We start from the raw sequence: 12,786 nt of genomic DNA on the forward strand, positions 1-12,786 counted from the left end.
GGAGACAACATACCCACTCCAACATATCTTACTCTAGACAACAAATACATGTATTAAACACATTGTATTCCAGTTTTGGTAAAATACTGGAATACAGACCTGGTTTGTGAAGGAATATGTGTGAGAAAAAGATACTGTAATCTAATTTTCCTGGTAAAAATGTTTACCTTCCCTTCCATATTTTATGACAAAATCTGACACTAAAGCTAAGAAATTATCATATTGGAGAGGCAGCAATATGTTATTTTGTCATAGTCTCCTTCCCCACTGCCCCATCCTTACTTTAAAGCAGGACTGAAAAGTCCTCTTTGGTATGCCAGCTTAGGCTGTTTTGAGGGGTAAAATCTAAACAGGGTTAACTTAATAAATCAAGCATTCAAGAACACACCTACCTTCTACTGTGGAGCCTACAACCTACAATTTGTTTGAAGGTTGGACATGAAAACAAAATTTTATAGTCCATATTATTTATTTATACATATTTTATAACTGTAAAAAACCTTTTCCAGTATACAAATAATCACTTTGATACATGATAGCACAAAAGTGGATTAAGAACCATATCAATTTCCATACTAACTAATGTTCATAAGCTTAATCATGAAGTTCCTGGAAGATGGGTCAAATGATGAAAAAATGGGCGGCCATGAACACAGCCTTTAATTTCTTTTCCGAACTGGTGCTTCATTCTATAGATAAGATCTTGGACATCCTCTCTTGGTAAGTACATGGGTAGCTGTCTGGATAGACGGACGGCTTCTCCCTATGAAAAGAAAAGCCACACGTTTCATCCTGATAGACCCTGAAGAAGAAACACACTATTCCAGCAAAATAAAAACGGATTCTCATTTACTCAACAAATATTTATTAAGCACCAACAATGCTGCACATTATGGAGACAAAGTTGTTGGCAACAGAACTGAAGATCTTCTCATGGAATTTATAGTTCAATGCAGAAAAACAAACAAACAAACAAAAAACGGATTTGACAAAAACACTGTGAATACATAGCTTACACATTAACTGGGCAATTAACTGGGCAGGAGCAGGCAGGGATTGTGTAAATGGGAAGGCTTACTCAAAGAGATGACATTTAGGCTTTTCAATTACCATGTAAAGGTCCTGGGCAACATAAAGCATTTCAGAGACTAGAACATCCTGCATGGATGTGGCACTGCAGTGAAGGAGGCGAGGTAAGGAAGGTAAGCCGGAGCCAGGGCACGGACAGACTAAAATTTATTAGAATACACAGGGAAGTAGAGATTAAGACAGACAGACAGACAGACAAAGCCTGCTAAGTGTTTTATGTCACACAGCCGTGAGGCTGTGGTAGGTAAGCAGGCTTTGAGGCCGCCGAAGGTTACTGTGCTGTGGGCGAGGGCTGAGAAGAGTTGCCATGCAAGGTCTGCCTCTGAGGTATTTGGTAGATTGACTCTAAGACCTGCAGAATCAGAGGGAATGTTCTCAGGTTTGGTATATAAATGCTGTTATCTGATGCAGGAAGAGTGGTTTGGGGAATAAGAATTATAAACAAAACCAGCTTTTTTTAGCATAAAGAAAAGTCTTGCAAGCTCCCAGTTGTTACATTTTAATATTACTCTATTTAGCCACAGGTCTATCACCTTTTCAGCCTCTCCCCCTCTTTATTCCAACAGAATTTGGTTTTCCTTCACTCTGACCTTTAAGCTCCCCTTCCTCACAGACTCACAAGCCTCCCTGGGACATCGTCTGCTTACTGAGGTTGACCATGAATGAGCTATCCAGAATCCAGTAGTAGGGCTGACTTAGCAACAGGTTCTGGAGCACAAAGTGCTCCGGTTTCTTTCCCTGACCCTTGGTAATCCTTAGATGTGGGCAAATTCTATGCTAGACAATACTAGAATCAAATAACTGTCCTGATATCACCCAATAGAAATGTCAGGTCTTAAGAGCCCTCAGTGACACCTGGAGATTGTCTCGTTCCTCGGGGACTGTTCTTTCTTTTATTGTACCTGTATACTTGGTTTCATATCTGTTATGGTACTCAAATGACCAAAGCCTCCCTAACCCTCCACTTATAAGCCGACAACTTCTCTTGTTTTACCACATACATAAACCAGATACATCTTCTTATTTATGTAAAAGTGTTCCCTTTTAGCTAGACTTGATAGTGTACAGAAAGAATGGTGTGAGTTTGGGGCCAGTCTGGGCTACATAGTGAGGTCTTATCTCAAAACAAACAACAAGAAGAAAATACCATGAAAACAAAACAAAAACCAAAGAAAAATTATTTTTCACTCTTGATTCAGAGACTATTATGTTTCTCCTTTCAAAAACATCTCTGTCACGCTGGAATATTTACCCCAACCCCTCTCTTTTGGTTTTTCCCAACAGGGCTTCTATGGGTAGCCCTAGCTATCCTAGAACTCATTCAGTAGACCAGGCTGGCCTCTACCTCACAGACTGCCCTGCTTTTTGTCTCTGGCTGATTGTTTTTTACTTCTCCATAAAAAACATGCCTAGTTACTCTAACCTGGTACACATTAGCAAAACTGTTTCAGTTCACTCTCAACTGATTTTTTTTTTCTCCATTATGTCTAAAACCTTATTACTTGACCACATGTTTTTTTGCTCTTAAGAAAGATGTCTCTGGAGTTCCCTGAAACTATCACTGTTGAATTGCCCTGGCAACAGGCTGGGAATTTCCACAAGACAAAGCTCCCCAGTGGTTCTAAGTACCACTGAATCCACTGAATCCATTCTCCAGAGTCAGGTCTTTAACCAAACACCATGAACAAAAAGCCCACTTAATGCAGAAGAAGAACAGTCCAGGTCTGTTTTGAGAGTGACAGCAGGGGACCTTAATGAGAACTTCAGTTCTAAAAGTAGCAGTGGTTGTTTCTCTGGACTTAGGCTACACTCGATGGGTTCAGAAACTTCTCAGCTCTCTCCATTTAGATTTTATTGTTTTTTGTTGTTGTTGGTTTTTTTTTGTTGTTGTTGTTTTTTGTTTTTTTGTTTTTCGAGACAGGGTTTCTCTGTGTAGCCCTGGCTGTCCTGGAACTCACTTTGTAGACCAGGCTGGCCTCGAACCCAGAAAGCTGCCTGCCTCTGCCTCCCGAGTGCTGGGATTAAAGGCATGCGTCACCACACCCGGCTAGCACTTTCTTCTTGAAAACTAACATTTTAGAAACTATTCTTTTAACCGTTTACTACTGGGGTTGGTGGGCAAAACAACCTTTACTCCTAGCAGAGGGTTAAAGATAGAAGGCAGAGATAGGCAGGTCTCTATGAGTTCGGGGCCAGCCTGGTCCACAAAGTGAGTTCCATCCAGCCAATGTTACTTAGTGGGACCCTGTCTAAAAACAAAATAAAAAAGTTTTCTATTTGAATAAGAGTCATAAAATATAGGCAGGTCATGTGATCCAGTGAGGCATACCTCCAGATAATTTATTACTTTTCGAGGTCTACATTCATAAATCTCCTTTGCATTCTTGTTTACTATAGCATTAAGAATTTCCTTTAAATCCATTATTCCATAGAATGGGAGACACTGAGCCATTCCTTCTATTTCCAAGTAGTTCTCAGTACTGGAAACTCCTGAGGGAAAAAACAAAACCACACATGCAGAGGCAGAGTTAAGTCAGTTAAAATTATATTCCAGAACATGTCCATTGGAAACAAGTATCACTGTTAGAACACTTAGTGACCCTTCACCAGAAGTTAGTACATCAGGATAAAGTTCTTTCTGGTCATGGAGAGTACAAATAATCACTTCCCAGAAGACTTCCATTGGGTCATAGGTGCTCACTGATGCCACATGTGCTTCCTCTAATTTAGTTTCACCCCACTTCCAACGGCTCTGTTCCTCACATTTGCTCAGAACATTTACTTTGGAGAGAAAATGAAGTCCCATGATATTTATTAAAATCAAAATGGTTTAAGCATTTTATCAACTGCTGTACTTCAAATTCTAGCCCACTGGTCTAATATTTAACTTAAAGACCTTGATTATTTTAACTTAACCATGAATAAAAATAGACACTCTTACCTTGTTACTATAAACTTTAAGGAAATAAAAATGCTAGCATTTATTCAATGATTCAACTAAGAAAATGCTTGAAATTGGTGTTATTTATTAAGCTATTTTAGGGTAATTCAGTCAGTAGAAAATTCCCAAGAGTATATAATCTGCAGCATCGCCTTTGACATTAAGGGACATAATGTGCTTATCCCATTTGTACCTTTAATTCTGGAATCAATATCGTGTTGCTTAGAAGGAAAGTCCAACCTTTGGTAGCTGTTGGTAAACTAATACAAACGGAAGCACTGCAGATCTCAGGACTGGAATGGTCTACCCTCTAACATAACCTCAGTTATGGCCTAGTTTTAAGACCAAACAGTAGGAAAGTAATGTTCTTCCCAGTAAATAACTGAAGAAAGATGAGCTGCTACATCATCAAGCACTAGAAGATGAGCTATAGAGTTCAGTAAGGGAGGGGGTGTAAGTTAGCGCACACAGGGACCTTGAGTGGAAACCACGTAAGAACGGGAATCAGGATGCAGCAGGCTAGAGTCCATCCTTACAGATGTGAAGAAAGGCACCATTCATCAATTCAAACTACAGAACCAGCTAAAGAATAAAATCAAAACACATGCACATGTGCATACCCCCCGCCCCCAGTCTCCATATTTAAAAATTTCCAATTAAAAGACACCAGAGGCCTCAAGGAAAATATCTATAAATCTAGAAGAAATGACTAGAAATCAGTTCAGGTCTGAAAGGGGGGCTGGAAGATGGGCCGACTCCTAGGCTTACTGGTTGTTTGTTTTGTATATGGGGACAGGTCTCACTGTGTAGCCAAAGATTGCTTTAAATTCACTGTATATACCAGGCTAGTACAGACATGTGGCACTTTTCCCATGATGGCCTCTCGAGGTGTGGGAGCAGGCATGTGTCACCACGCCCAGCTTTGCCCCTGATTTATGTTACTCAGTGTTACACTTACTCTGTGAAGTTAATATACCAACTTTACGGATGGCCATGCACGAACCTCCTTAGGCTGCCAAGGAAGCCTGTGTGGGTTCTAATCTTGGCTCTATCACTGACTGTCCTCTGCAGCAAACCTAACTTTTTCCTGCTGCCCTTTCTCATCTGCAAAATGGAGGCTGTGATACGGGCTACTCTGGAGGCCGTTAGGGAGTTGATATGTTAATTCTCTGAAGGGTACTCTATATATAACGGTTACTCAAAATTTATTAGTTGTTGTTAGTGAAGAACCTGAGAAATTTGTGATCTGGACATGAAATCTCCATCTCAAGTGTAACAGCTATAACTACGGAGGTGAGGCAGTTATGAGAGGTATCCTTACCTTGCGAAACTGAGAAAAATCAAGCAAAATTTGAAGTTTGGAACAATGAAACATTTTTTTCCCCAAATATCCAGCTCTTTATATCTGTACACTATTGTTTTTTATTTTCTTTCTAAAATTTATCTATTTATTTATTTACTTATTATTGTTATATGGGTTTTATCTGCATGTATAACTATGCACCATGTGAAGGAGAATAGAACAGGTCGTTGGATCCCCTGGAATCAGTGTGAAAGATATTTGTAAGTTGTTCTGTGGATCCTCTGGAAAAGCAGTCAGTGCTTTCAACTGCTAGGCCATCTCTCCAGCTCCCACTTACTGTCTTCTGTCCCTCTGTAAAGCATTCTTTTAAAAATGCTTTCCTACATTTTGGGTATGACAGTTTAGGCAATGGAGTCTTTCCACATGGTGCCTGCGGCACTGAACAGAACACAAGGGGGAAGAAACAGGCACGCTAGACTAGGGAGCTAGGGCAGTATGGAAACTAAAAAAGACCAAGAAGAGCAGCAAAGAAAACTGGATTCCCTAAGGCAGGCACATTCTCTTTAATCGATCTGGCATAATCCAGACATCGATGTGAAACTGCGGATGCTCTGTGCCACCTGGCAAAAGAGGCAAAGCTGTTAAACAGCAAAAGAGTGGTCGCTTTCATCAGACCACTCCATGAGCCCACACATCTGCTTTATCATCACAGTCCAGGTAGCTAAGTTACACAAGGAGGCAGCTGGGCTGCCATGCCAAAAGATAACATCAAGTTCAGTGATCACTTGAGCACCCTCTGAAGGAAGCCATCTCTGCAGAGCTGGCAAGGACTTTCAGAGAGATGAAAATAGACCTGAGAGCTCTGAGAGACAGATGCAGCTCTTGGAAGGTTTATTTTATTTTTTCCATGTCAGAAAAGCCACATTTTTGTTACCTTGTGTCAATCTGATCTTGAAGCCATTTGCTGTAAGACGAGGGTCACACAGGTAAGCTGATCCACTGCCTCTTTCCTCAACTGTTGACATTTTACGTAAAACCTCTAGATAATGAGACCCATTAAGAAGACTGAAAAAGAAAGAAATTATGGTTCTTTAAGTTACTAAACATTCAGATTGAAACAAGAAAGTTTATGGAAGCTAATCCAAGGGTGTTTTGAAAGTGTTACCACTACACAAGTGCCAAGCCCTGTGAGAAAGCACTCTGTATTCTGTTAGCATTGTACAAGAGGCCCTCTGTAGAGCGTGTACAGAAAGGAGGAGGGCAGACATAAAGGGAAATTTGTCTAAAATGTTAAAGCCTCAATGAGAACTGTAAAAAGTTGTTCTCTAAATATAATACAAATCAAAACCTGACCCACAATGAATCGCTTTTTATGCCTTTAAAGCAGCTATCACGAATGAAAAACACACATTCCATCATCAAGCTACTCACATAGTTATATTCAAAATCAAATGCTACTCAATGCTTCTTCAACAGCCACAAGATTAAATATAAGACTATTCTTCCAAAAAATTTTCAGTTCACACCTTGGGAGAAATTCCTTTAGTTCAATGCAAACATAGCATGTTTGACAAAGGGGCCGCAGAACAGTCATTACAGAAGAGGGCCTATCTAGGCTGATATTATGAGGCCCCATCTATGCAAAGGGGACTTGAGTGCCTACTACAGTAGAGAAATCAACTTAGGCACACAACATGCTGGAGGGTGATGCTGTATCTTGTTACAGCTCCATTCCTCTTGGAGAAGCAAACAAAGTCTTTTAATTTTTTTGCTCGGAATGCTGAAGACTTTACTGACTGTGATATCACAGAAAATGCACTGGCTGTATGTCTAGTTCATCTTACCAACTCTGGAATCAATCTGAAAGCTTGTGGTAAAGATGACAAGGGAGACTCCACAGGTAAGGAGTCTGCATTAGAATCCTGGATATGTGGCTTACTTACTGCTTCTGTAAGCACACCTAAGATAATTTTCCTGAGTTTGTGGTTAGCTTAGGATCTAATCATTTCTGTGAGTGTATGAAAGGATTAAACAAAAGAATTACTCTCACACACTTTAATAAATGAAAGGAAACATGTATTACACACTTATATATGGGCAGAACCAGGATGGAGCAAAGAATCTTGGTCAAGGCTGATAAAGGCATTCACTATGCAATTCACCCGAAGCGTTTGTTTGACAGTGCCAGAGCAGTGTGATATCAAGACAAAGCACAGGACTTCAGCTTCAATTACCACAGAGAAGTCACAAAGGTACAATAGAAAGACACTTGGGATTTACTAAATGCAAGAATGAGCACTCAGAACTTCTAACATTATTTATAAGCCATTAATAGCATCATTAGAGTTCAGAAAAACTTCCTCAAAATACTCCTTCAAAAAAGTATCATTATGCCCACTAGAAAACCTTCAACTTTTAACATGAAACATTATGAGTTAAAAAAAATCTCTCTTACTTCACCGTACCTCTCTGTTAATATAATTGGCTTTTCCAGTGGTTCTGCAAGGAGTTTATGATTCTCAAGAAGTCTTTTAAATAGCAGGGCTTCCTCCACTCTGTACGGGTTCAGTAACATGACATCTGCTCTGGACGTGACCAGCCACGCATCAGGAAACTTGAGACTGTGGATCAGGCAAATCTCATCCTTCTCCGCTAAGTCAACTTCCTTTTGTTTCTTCAAGTTCACTTTTAAGTTTTCCATAGAAAAGGGAACCTCTGTTATTTTAATATTTTCACTCTTCTTCTTTTCATTCTGGGACTGAAAGAGCTCATCAAGTTTTGGCTGATTAGATGAGTCTTTCACCTTATGTTTCTGTGTCCAGCCCCACGAACTGGTGGCCCTTATCTTTTTCCTGCCGTCTTTTAATGATACTTGTGTCTCTTGTTCAATAGCTTTCTTCATCTGGTTATTGTATCGTTCCAAGTCCTTTTTAGCCTTTTCCTCATATCTAAGAACAGAGATTAAATAGAACTAATAATAAAATTATAACATAATAAAAATATTTCATCTAAAGTAAATTTTAATAAGCTGTCATTCAGTAATGCCAATGAAATCTGTATTAGAGAGACCCTCCTGTGTGCTTAGGATAAACTCCAAACAGAGCACAGAAATCAGCCCCTGAAAAGCAGTCAAAATACTTGCATCCATGAAGCCCGAGCCAGCATTAGCAGGTGGGAGCTGCAGGAATCAGTTAGGAGATGGATGGCACTTATTAGTCTGTATCATCAGAACACAGATCCTCGCTTCCAGAACAACTTAAAATCGAGAGAAAATCCCATGTGAGAGCTCTCAGGAAAACATTAAAATGCTAATGAACTGAACTGAGTTTCCATTACTTCTACTGCAGAAGAAACAGAACCCGGTGTCCGAGTTACTTGTGGGGCTTGGTAAACATCTTGGCCTTTAATTTAAAACTTGAAGAGTGCCATATGTTAGGTGGAAAACCCCTAAACCCTAGAACTGAGTAAATCTCCCCATAATTCAATGCAACACAAACTCCCACAAGCTCAAAGGCATCTTAAATAAAAATGAACACTTTCTAGAAAGGAACAGATATCACCCACAATGTCCACTGCACAACTGAAACTCACCGCTCAAGCACCAAAACAGAGTGTGAGTCATGGCCAAGGAAAAGACCCCTTCATTACAAGTCAGATTTATAATTAATAAAAAGTTTCGTATAAACGTTTCAGGACTCTAGATAAGCACTAGGAAGAGAACTAGGAGGGGTGAAGGGGAAGCTCCAGTGAGAAGTGGAATTTGTATGTATGCAAAGAAGTGAGAAGTCAGGAACTAAACTACAGGATCTTCAAAGGAATGGGCACTGTGTAGATTTAGTTATAGACCAGAGATAGAATCAACAAAAAGGCCAGTGAAACTGAAGGCAGAGCTACAGCAATCACCACTGTGAGCAAGACAGAAAATCAACCTGTGCACATTGAAGCAGACAGGAGCTAATGCACAAGCATCCCAACATGTCAAACATTTAATGATGGCCCAACCAGTAGAATTATAACACCTTAAAGATCCAAGGACAAGTCCAGGCAGGATCAATACAAACAAACCCTGCCAGATACACCAGAAGCAAACTGTGAACTGAAGGTGAATCCCCAAATCAGTGAGAAGAGAACCAAGAAAAAGGATAATGCAATGCCTGCTAAATATGCAGTGTGCCAAGAGAGCCCACAATTCATATCTACCAACCATGAATATCCTTTAAAGGGATGAGTATACAAATGCCTTCTGATAAAATAAGTTTTCTGCTAACCTGGCTGCACTCTAAAAGAATGATATAGGCCCAAAAGCAATTATTTATACCTATGGGCCTTTAGTTTTTTATGTGAGACTCTGTGGTATTAACTTTACCTAAGTGCAATGAAAAAGTGCCTGATGTATTAAGCAATGCAAACACTAATATAAATTAGATGTTAAAATGTATTCATTTCAACCTTGAGTACCTCTGCAAGTGCTCCATGAGAAGACAGAAGAAGGACATCTCTCTTCCTAATGATTATATTACATAAAACAAGTCTTCAAACAAAAGGACAGGATACCTAATATCATGGGATTCTAAGAATTACACTTTTATAATAACACAGAGGTATAGAAAAATGGAAAATGTATATACACTATAGAAACAGAAAACGTAAGAAAACAAGAGACTGACAACATTAAATGAAGTAGATCAAAATGCTTAGTTGTCAGAGATGCAGGGCCCATTAGAAAAGCTTAACACTTACATGTGTGTGCACCTAGCAATAGAACTTGCAATATCAAGAGATTTCAAGCAAAATCGCACAGCTTAAATGCAGAATTAAAGTCAGAAGCATAGCTGGAGACACGGATGCCTATCTCCTCAGTGGCAAAATCAGATGACAAACTGTCAGTAAAATGACAGATTTTAGCAACACTGCCAACCACATTCATTTAAACAGGAACTCTGATTCTTTATATGTGAACATGGATCATTCAACAGGACAGGAAATACAAGAAGCCAAATTCTCAATACCTGCCAAAAGGTGAGTGACAACTAACTTACTTTCTGTCCAGGTTAAACTGGAACCCAAGTTTACTCATAAAAGCCTTAAATGTCGGAAAAATAACCGACATGATAGTATTCACACTGACCTCAGTACCTACCAAGAAGAGGCTGAATAAACCTTATTATGCTTATAAAATTAAACATTATTGCTTAAAATGATGTGTCTTGAGACTATATTGTTAGAAGTCAGATGTATCATATAGTTTTATTTATTTGAAGTTTAAACACTAGCAAAACCAAGGTAGTATAACAGAAATCAAAATAGTGTCTGCCTATGGAGGTAGCAGGAGGGATCTGTAGGGAGGATGGAAATGCATGCTTCCATTGTGGTACTGTTCACACTGAACTACACTGCTAGGGCCTTTGCATTCTACTGCAGGTAAACTTTACCCAATTTAAAGAATGCTTTAAGTGTTGTGGAGCCAGACACAGCAGAATATGCCCACACAGCAGCATATGCCCACAGTCCGGCACCGGGAAGGTGGGGGAGGAAGGAGAACCACAGACTCCAGGCCAGATTGTTTTACAAAGCTATTTCATTTCAAAATGAAATAAAAAATGAAAACAGTACACAATAAAGCCATTTAAATAGCACATGGAATTAAAAAGTACACCATTTAATCCATCACAGTTATTCTATTTTCATTTAAAGTCATCAGTTGATAAATCCCAATAAATCAAATATATTAAAACTTTGTAATTCAGCTGTATAAAGCAATGGCTATTTCAATTTTATAGTGGGTAAAAGACTTACAGGGCTTTGTTCTGCCCCTTGGGGCATTCATTTATATTCTGTGAGTAATTTACATGCACTCATAGCTCTGCAACAAGCTGTTTGGAACACTGTAAATGGTGATGTTTACTCTTAAGTTTCTATCAAGAAACACACATCTTGGCTGGGGATGTACTCAGTGGCAGAGTATATGCAGAAACACACAGACACACATATGCACGCATGCTCTCGACTCTGGGTTAATCCCTAGCACAACAAACATGAAAACAAAAAGAAACACAAATCCTATAATTTGAATAGTATGTTTGATTAAAAGTGTAGTAATTATTTCTACTGGCCCCTTCGGGTCTGGTCCTGCCCACCCTCCAATACCTGATCATTTCCCCCCTTCCCTTCCCTGTCCCCTGTCCTACCCAGATTCCTCCCTCCCTCCTCCCTTCCCCCCACCACTTGACTGCTTTCTTCTCTCTCCCAAGATCTGGGAGGTGAGAGACTCTCTCTCAGGTCTAAAAGGGAGGAACCTTGGATGAAGTGCTTACAGTGGGGAGGGGGAACCTGTAGAGTCCACCTCCAGTGAAGGGACAGGGTATCATGGGGAGGGATGTGGTTGCCAAAACTCTGATCCTCAAAACTCTGATCTAGAATTGTTCCTGTCTGAAGGAACTGCAGGGACAAAAATGGAGAAGAGACTGAGAGAAAGGAAGTCCATCGACAGGCCCAAACTGGGATCCAGCTCAAGGGAGGCCAGGGGCCCTGACACTGTTACTGATGCTGTGGTGTGCTTACAGACAGGAGCCTAGCATGGCTGCCCTCTGAGAGCTCCAACAAGCAGCTGAAAGAGTCAGATGCAGATATCAGCATACAACCAATGGGCAGAAGCCTGGGACCCCTGTGATAGAATTGGGAGAAAGCTAGAAGAAGCTGAGGAGGAGGGTGGCCTCTATGGGAAGACCAGCAGTCTCAACTGACCTGGACCCCCAAGATCTCCAAGACCTCTGACACTGAGCCACCAACCAGGCAGTATATACCAGCTGATATGAGGCCCTGGCACACATATACAGCAGAGGACCGCCTGGTCTGGCCTCATTGAGAGAAGATGCACCTATCCCTCAAGAGACTTGAGGCCCCAGGGAGTGAGAAGGCCTGGTGGGGTAGGGGTGGTGGGGTGGGGACATCTTCTTGGAGTGGGGTTGGGGGAGATATGGAATGGGGAGCAGTTGGAGGGGCAGACTGGGAGGGGAATGAAGTCTGGACTGTAAAAAAGTTAAAGAATAAAAATAAATTTTTAAAAAGTTTAGTAATTAAATAAAACTGTTATATTTTTTAAATTAAGTTTTAAATTTAGGCCTTGGTAACTAAGATTATTTCAAGTCTCGTAGGCTTAGATTCTACAGACCGTTACTGGATTTGTATATTGTGAAGTGGAACTATGAACCAAGAGACCACAACAAGGTACACAGTCTATGCTCAGAACAAGCTTCCGAATAAAGAAATGCTCCATGTTAGTTGGATAAGACTGCAATAAAGGTCTGCTTCATTATTAACTAGATAAACATTAGTAATCATTTGCTTTTCATTTTCATATTTTTCAAAGTTACTTTCTTCCACTTATTCCTAAAACACGAACATATGGGCTAGTTATACAAAACACATGGTCTTTAATAGTTTACTTTCACAG

General features: G+C 40.1%; 1 protein-coding gene across 12 annotated transcripts in view; it reads right to left on the reverse strand.

The window, feature by feature from the left end:
• Positions 1 to 452: 452 nt before the first annotated feature.
• Positions 453 to 12,786, reverse strand: part of Pms1 (PMS1 homolog 1, mismatch repair system component) — a 98,926-nt gene continuing 86,592 nt past the window's right edge. For 11 of the 12 annotated variants that reach the window (XM_029479079.2, XM_029479076.2, XM_029479066.2 and 8 more), the window contains 4 exons: positions 7,799 to 8,281; positions 6,268 to 6,398; positions 3,419 to 3,579; positions 454 to 763 (listed from right to left, as the gene is read on the reverse strand). In XM_029479079.2, coding sequence (XP_029334939.1) covers positions 599 to 763; positions 3,419 to 3,579; positions 6,268 to 6,398; positions 7,799 to 8,281 — 940 coding nt within the window. In that variant the 3' untranslated portion in view covers positions 454 to 598. Of the gene's footprint in view, positions 764 to 3,418; positions 3,580 to 6,267; positions 6,399 to 7,798; positions 8,282 to 12,786 lie in introns of all 12 variants that reach the window. The other variant, XM_029479084.2, reaches the window with a different exon arrangement.

Source organism: Mus caroli, unplaced genomic scaffold (genome assembly GCF_978045245.1).
Source record: "Mus caroli unplaced genomic scaffold, Mus_caroli_1 scaffold_1, whole genome shotgun sequence".
In the NCBI taxonomy this organism is placed as follows: domain Eukaryota; kingdom Metazoa; phylum Chordata; class Mammalia; order Rodentia; family Muridae; genus Mus; species Mus caroli.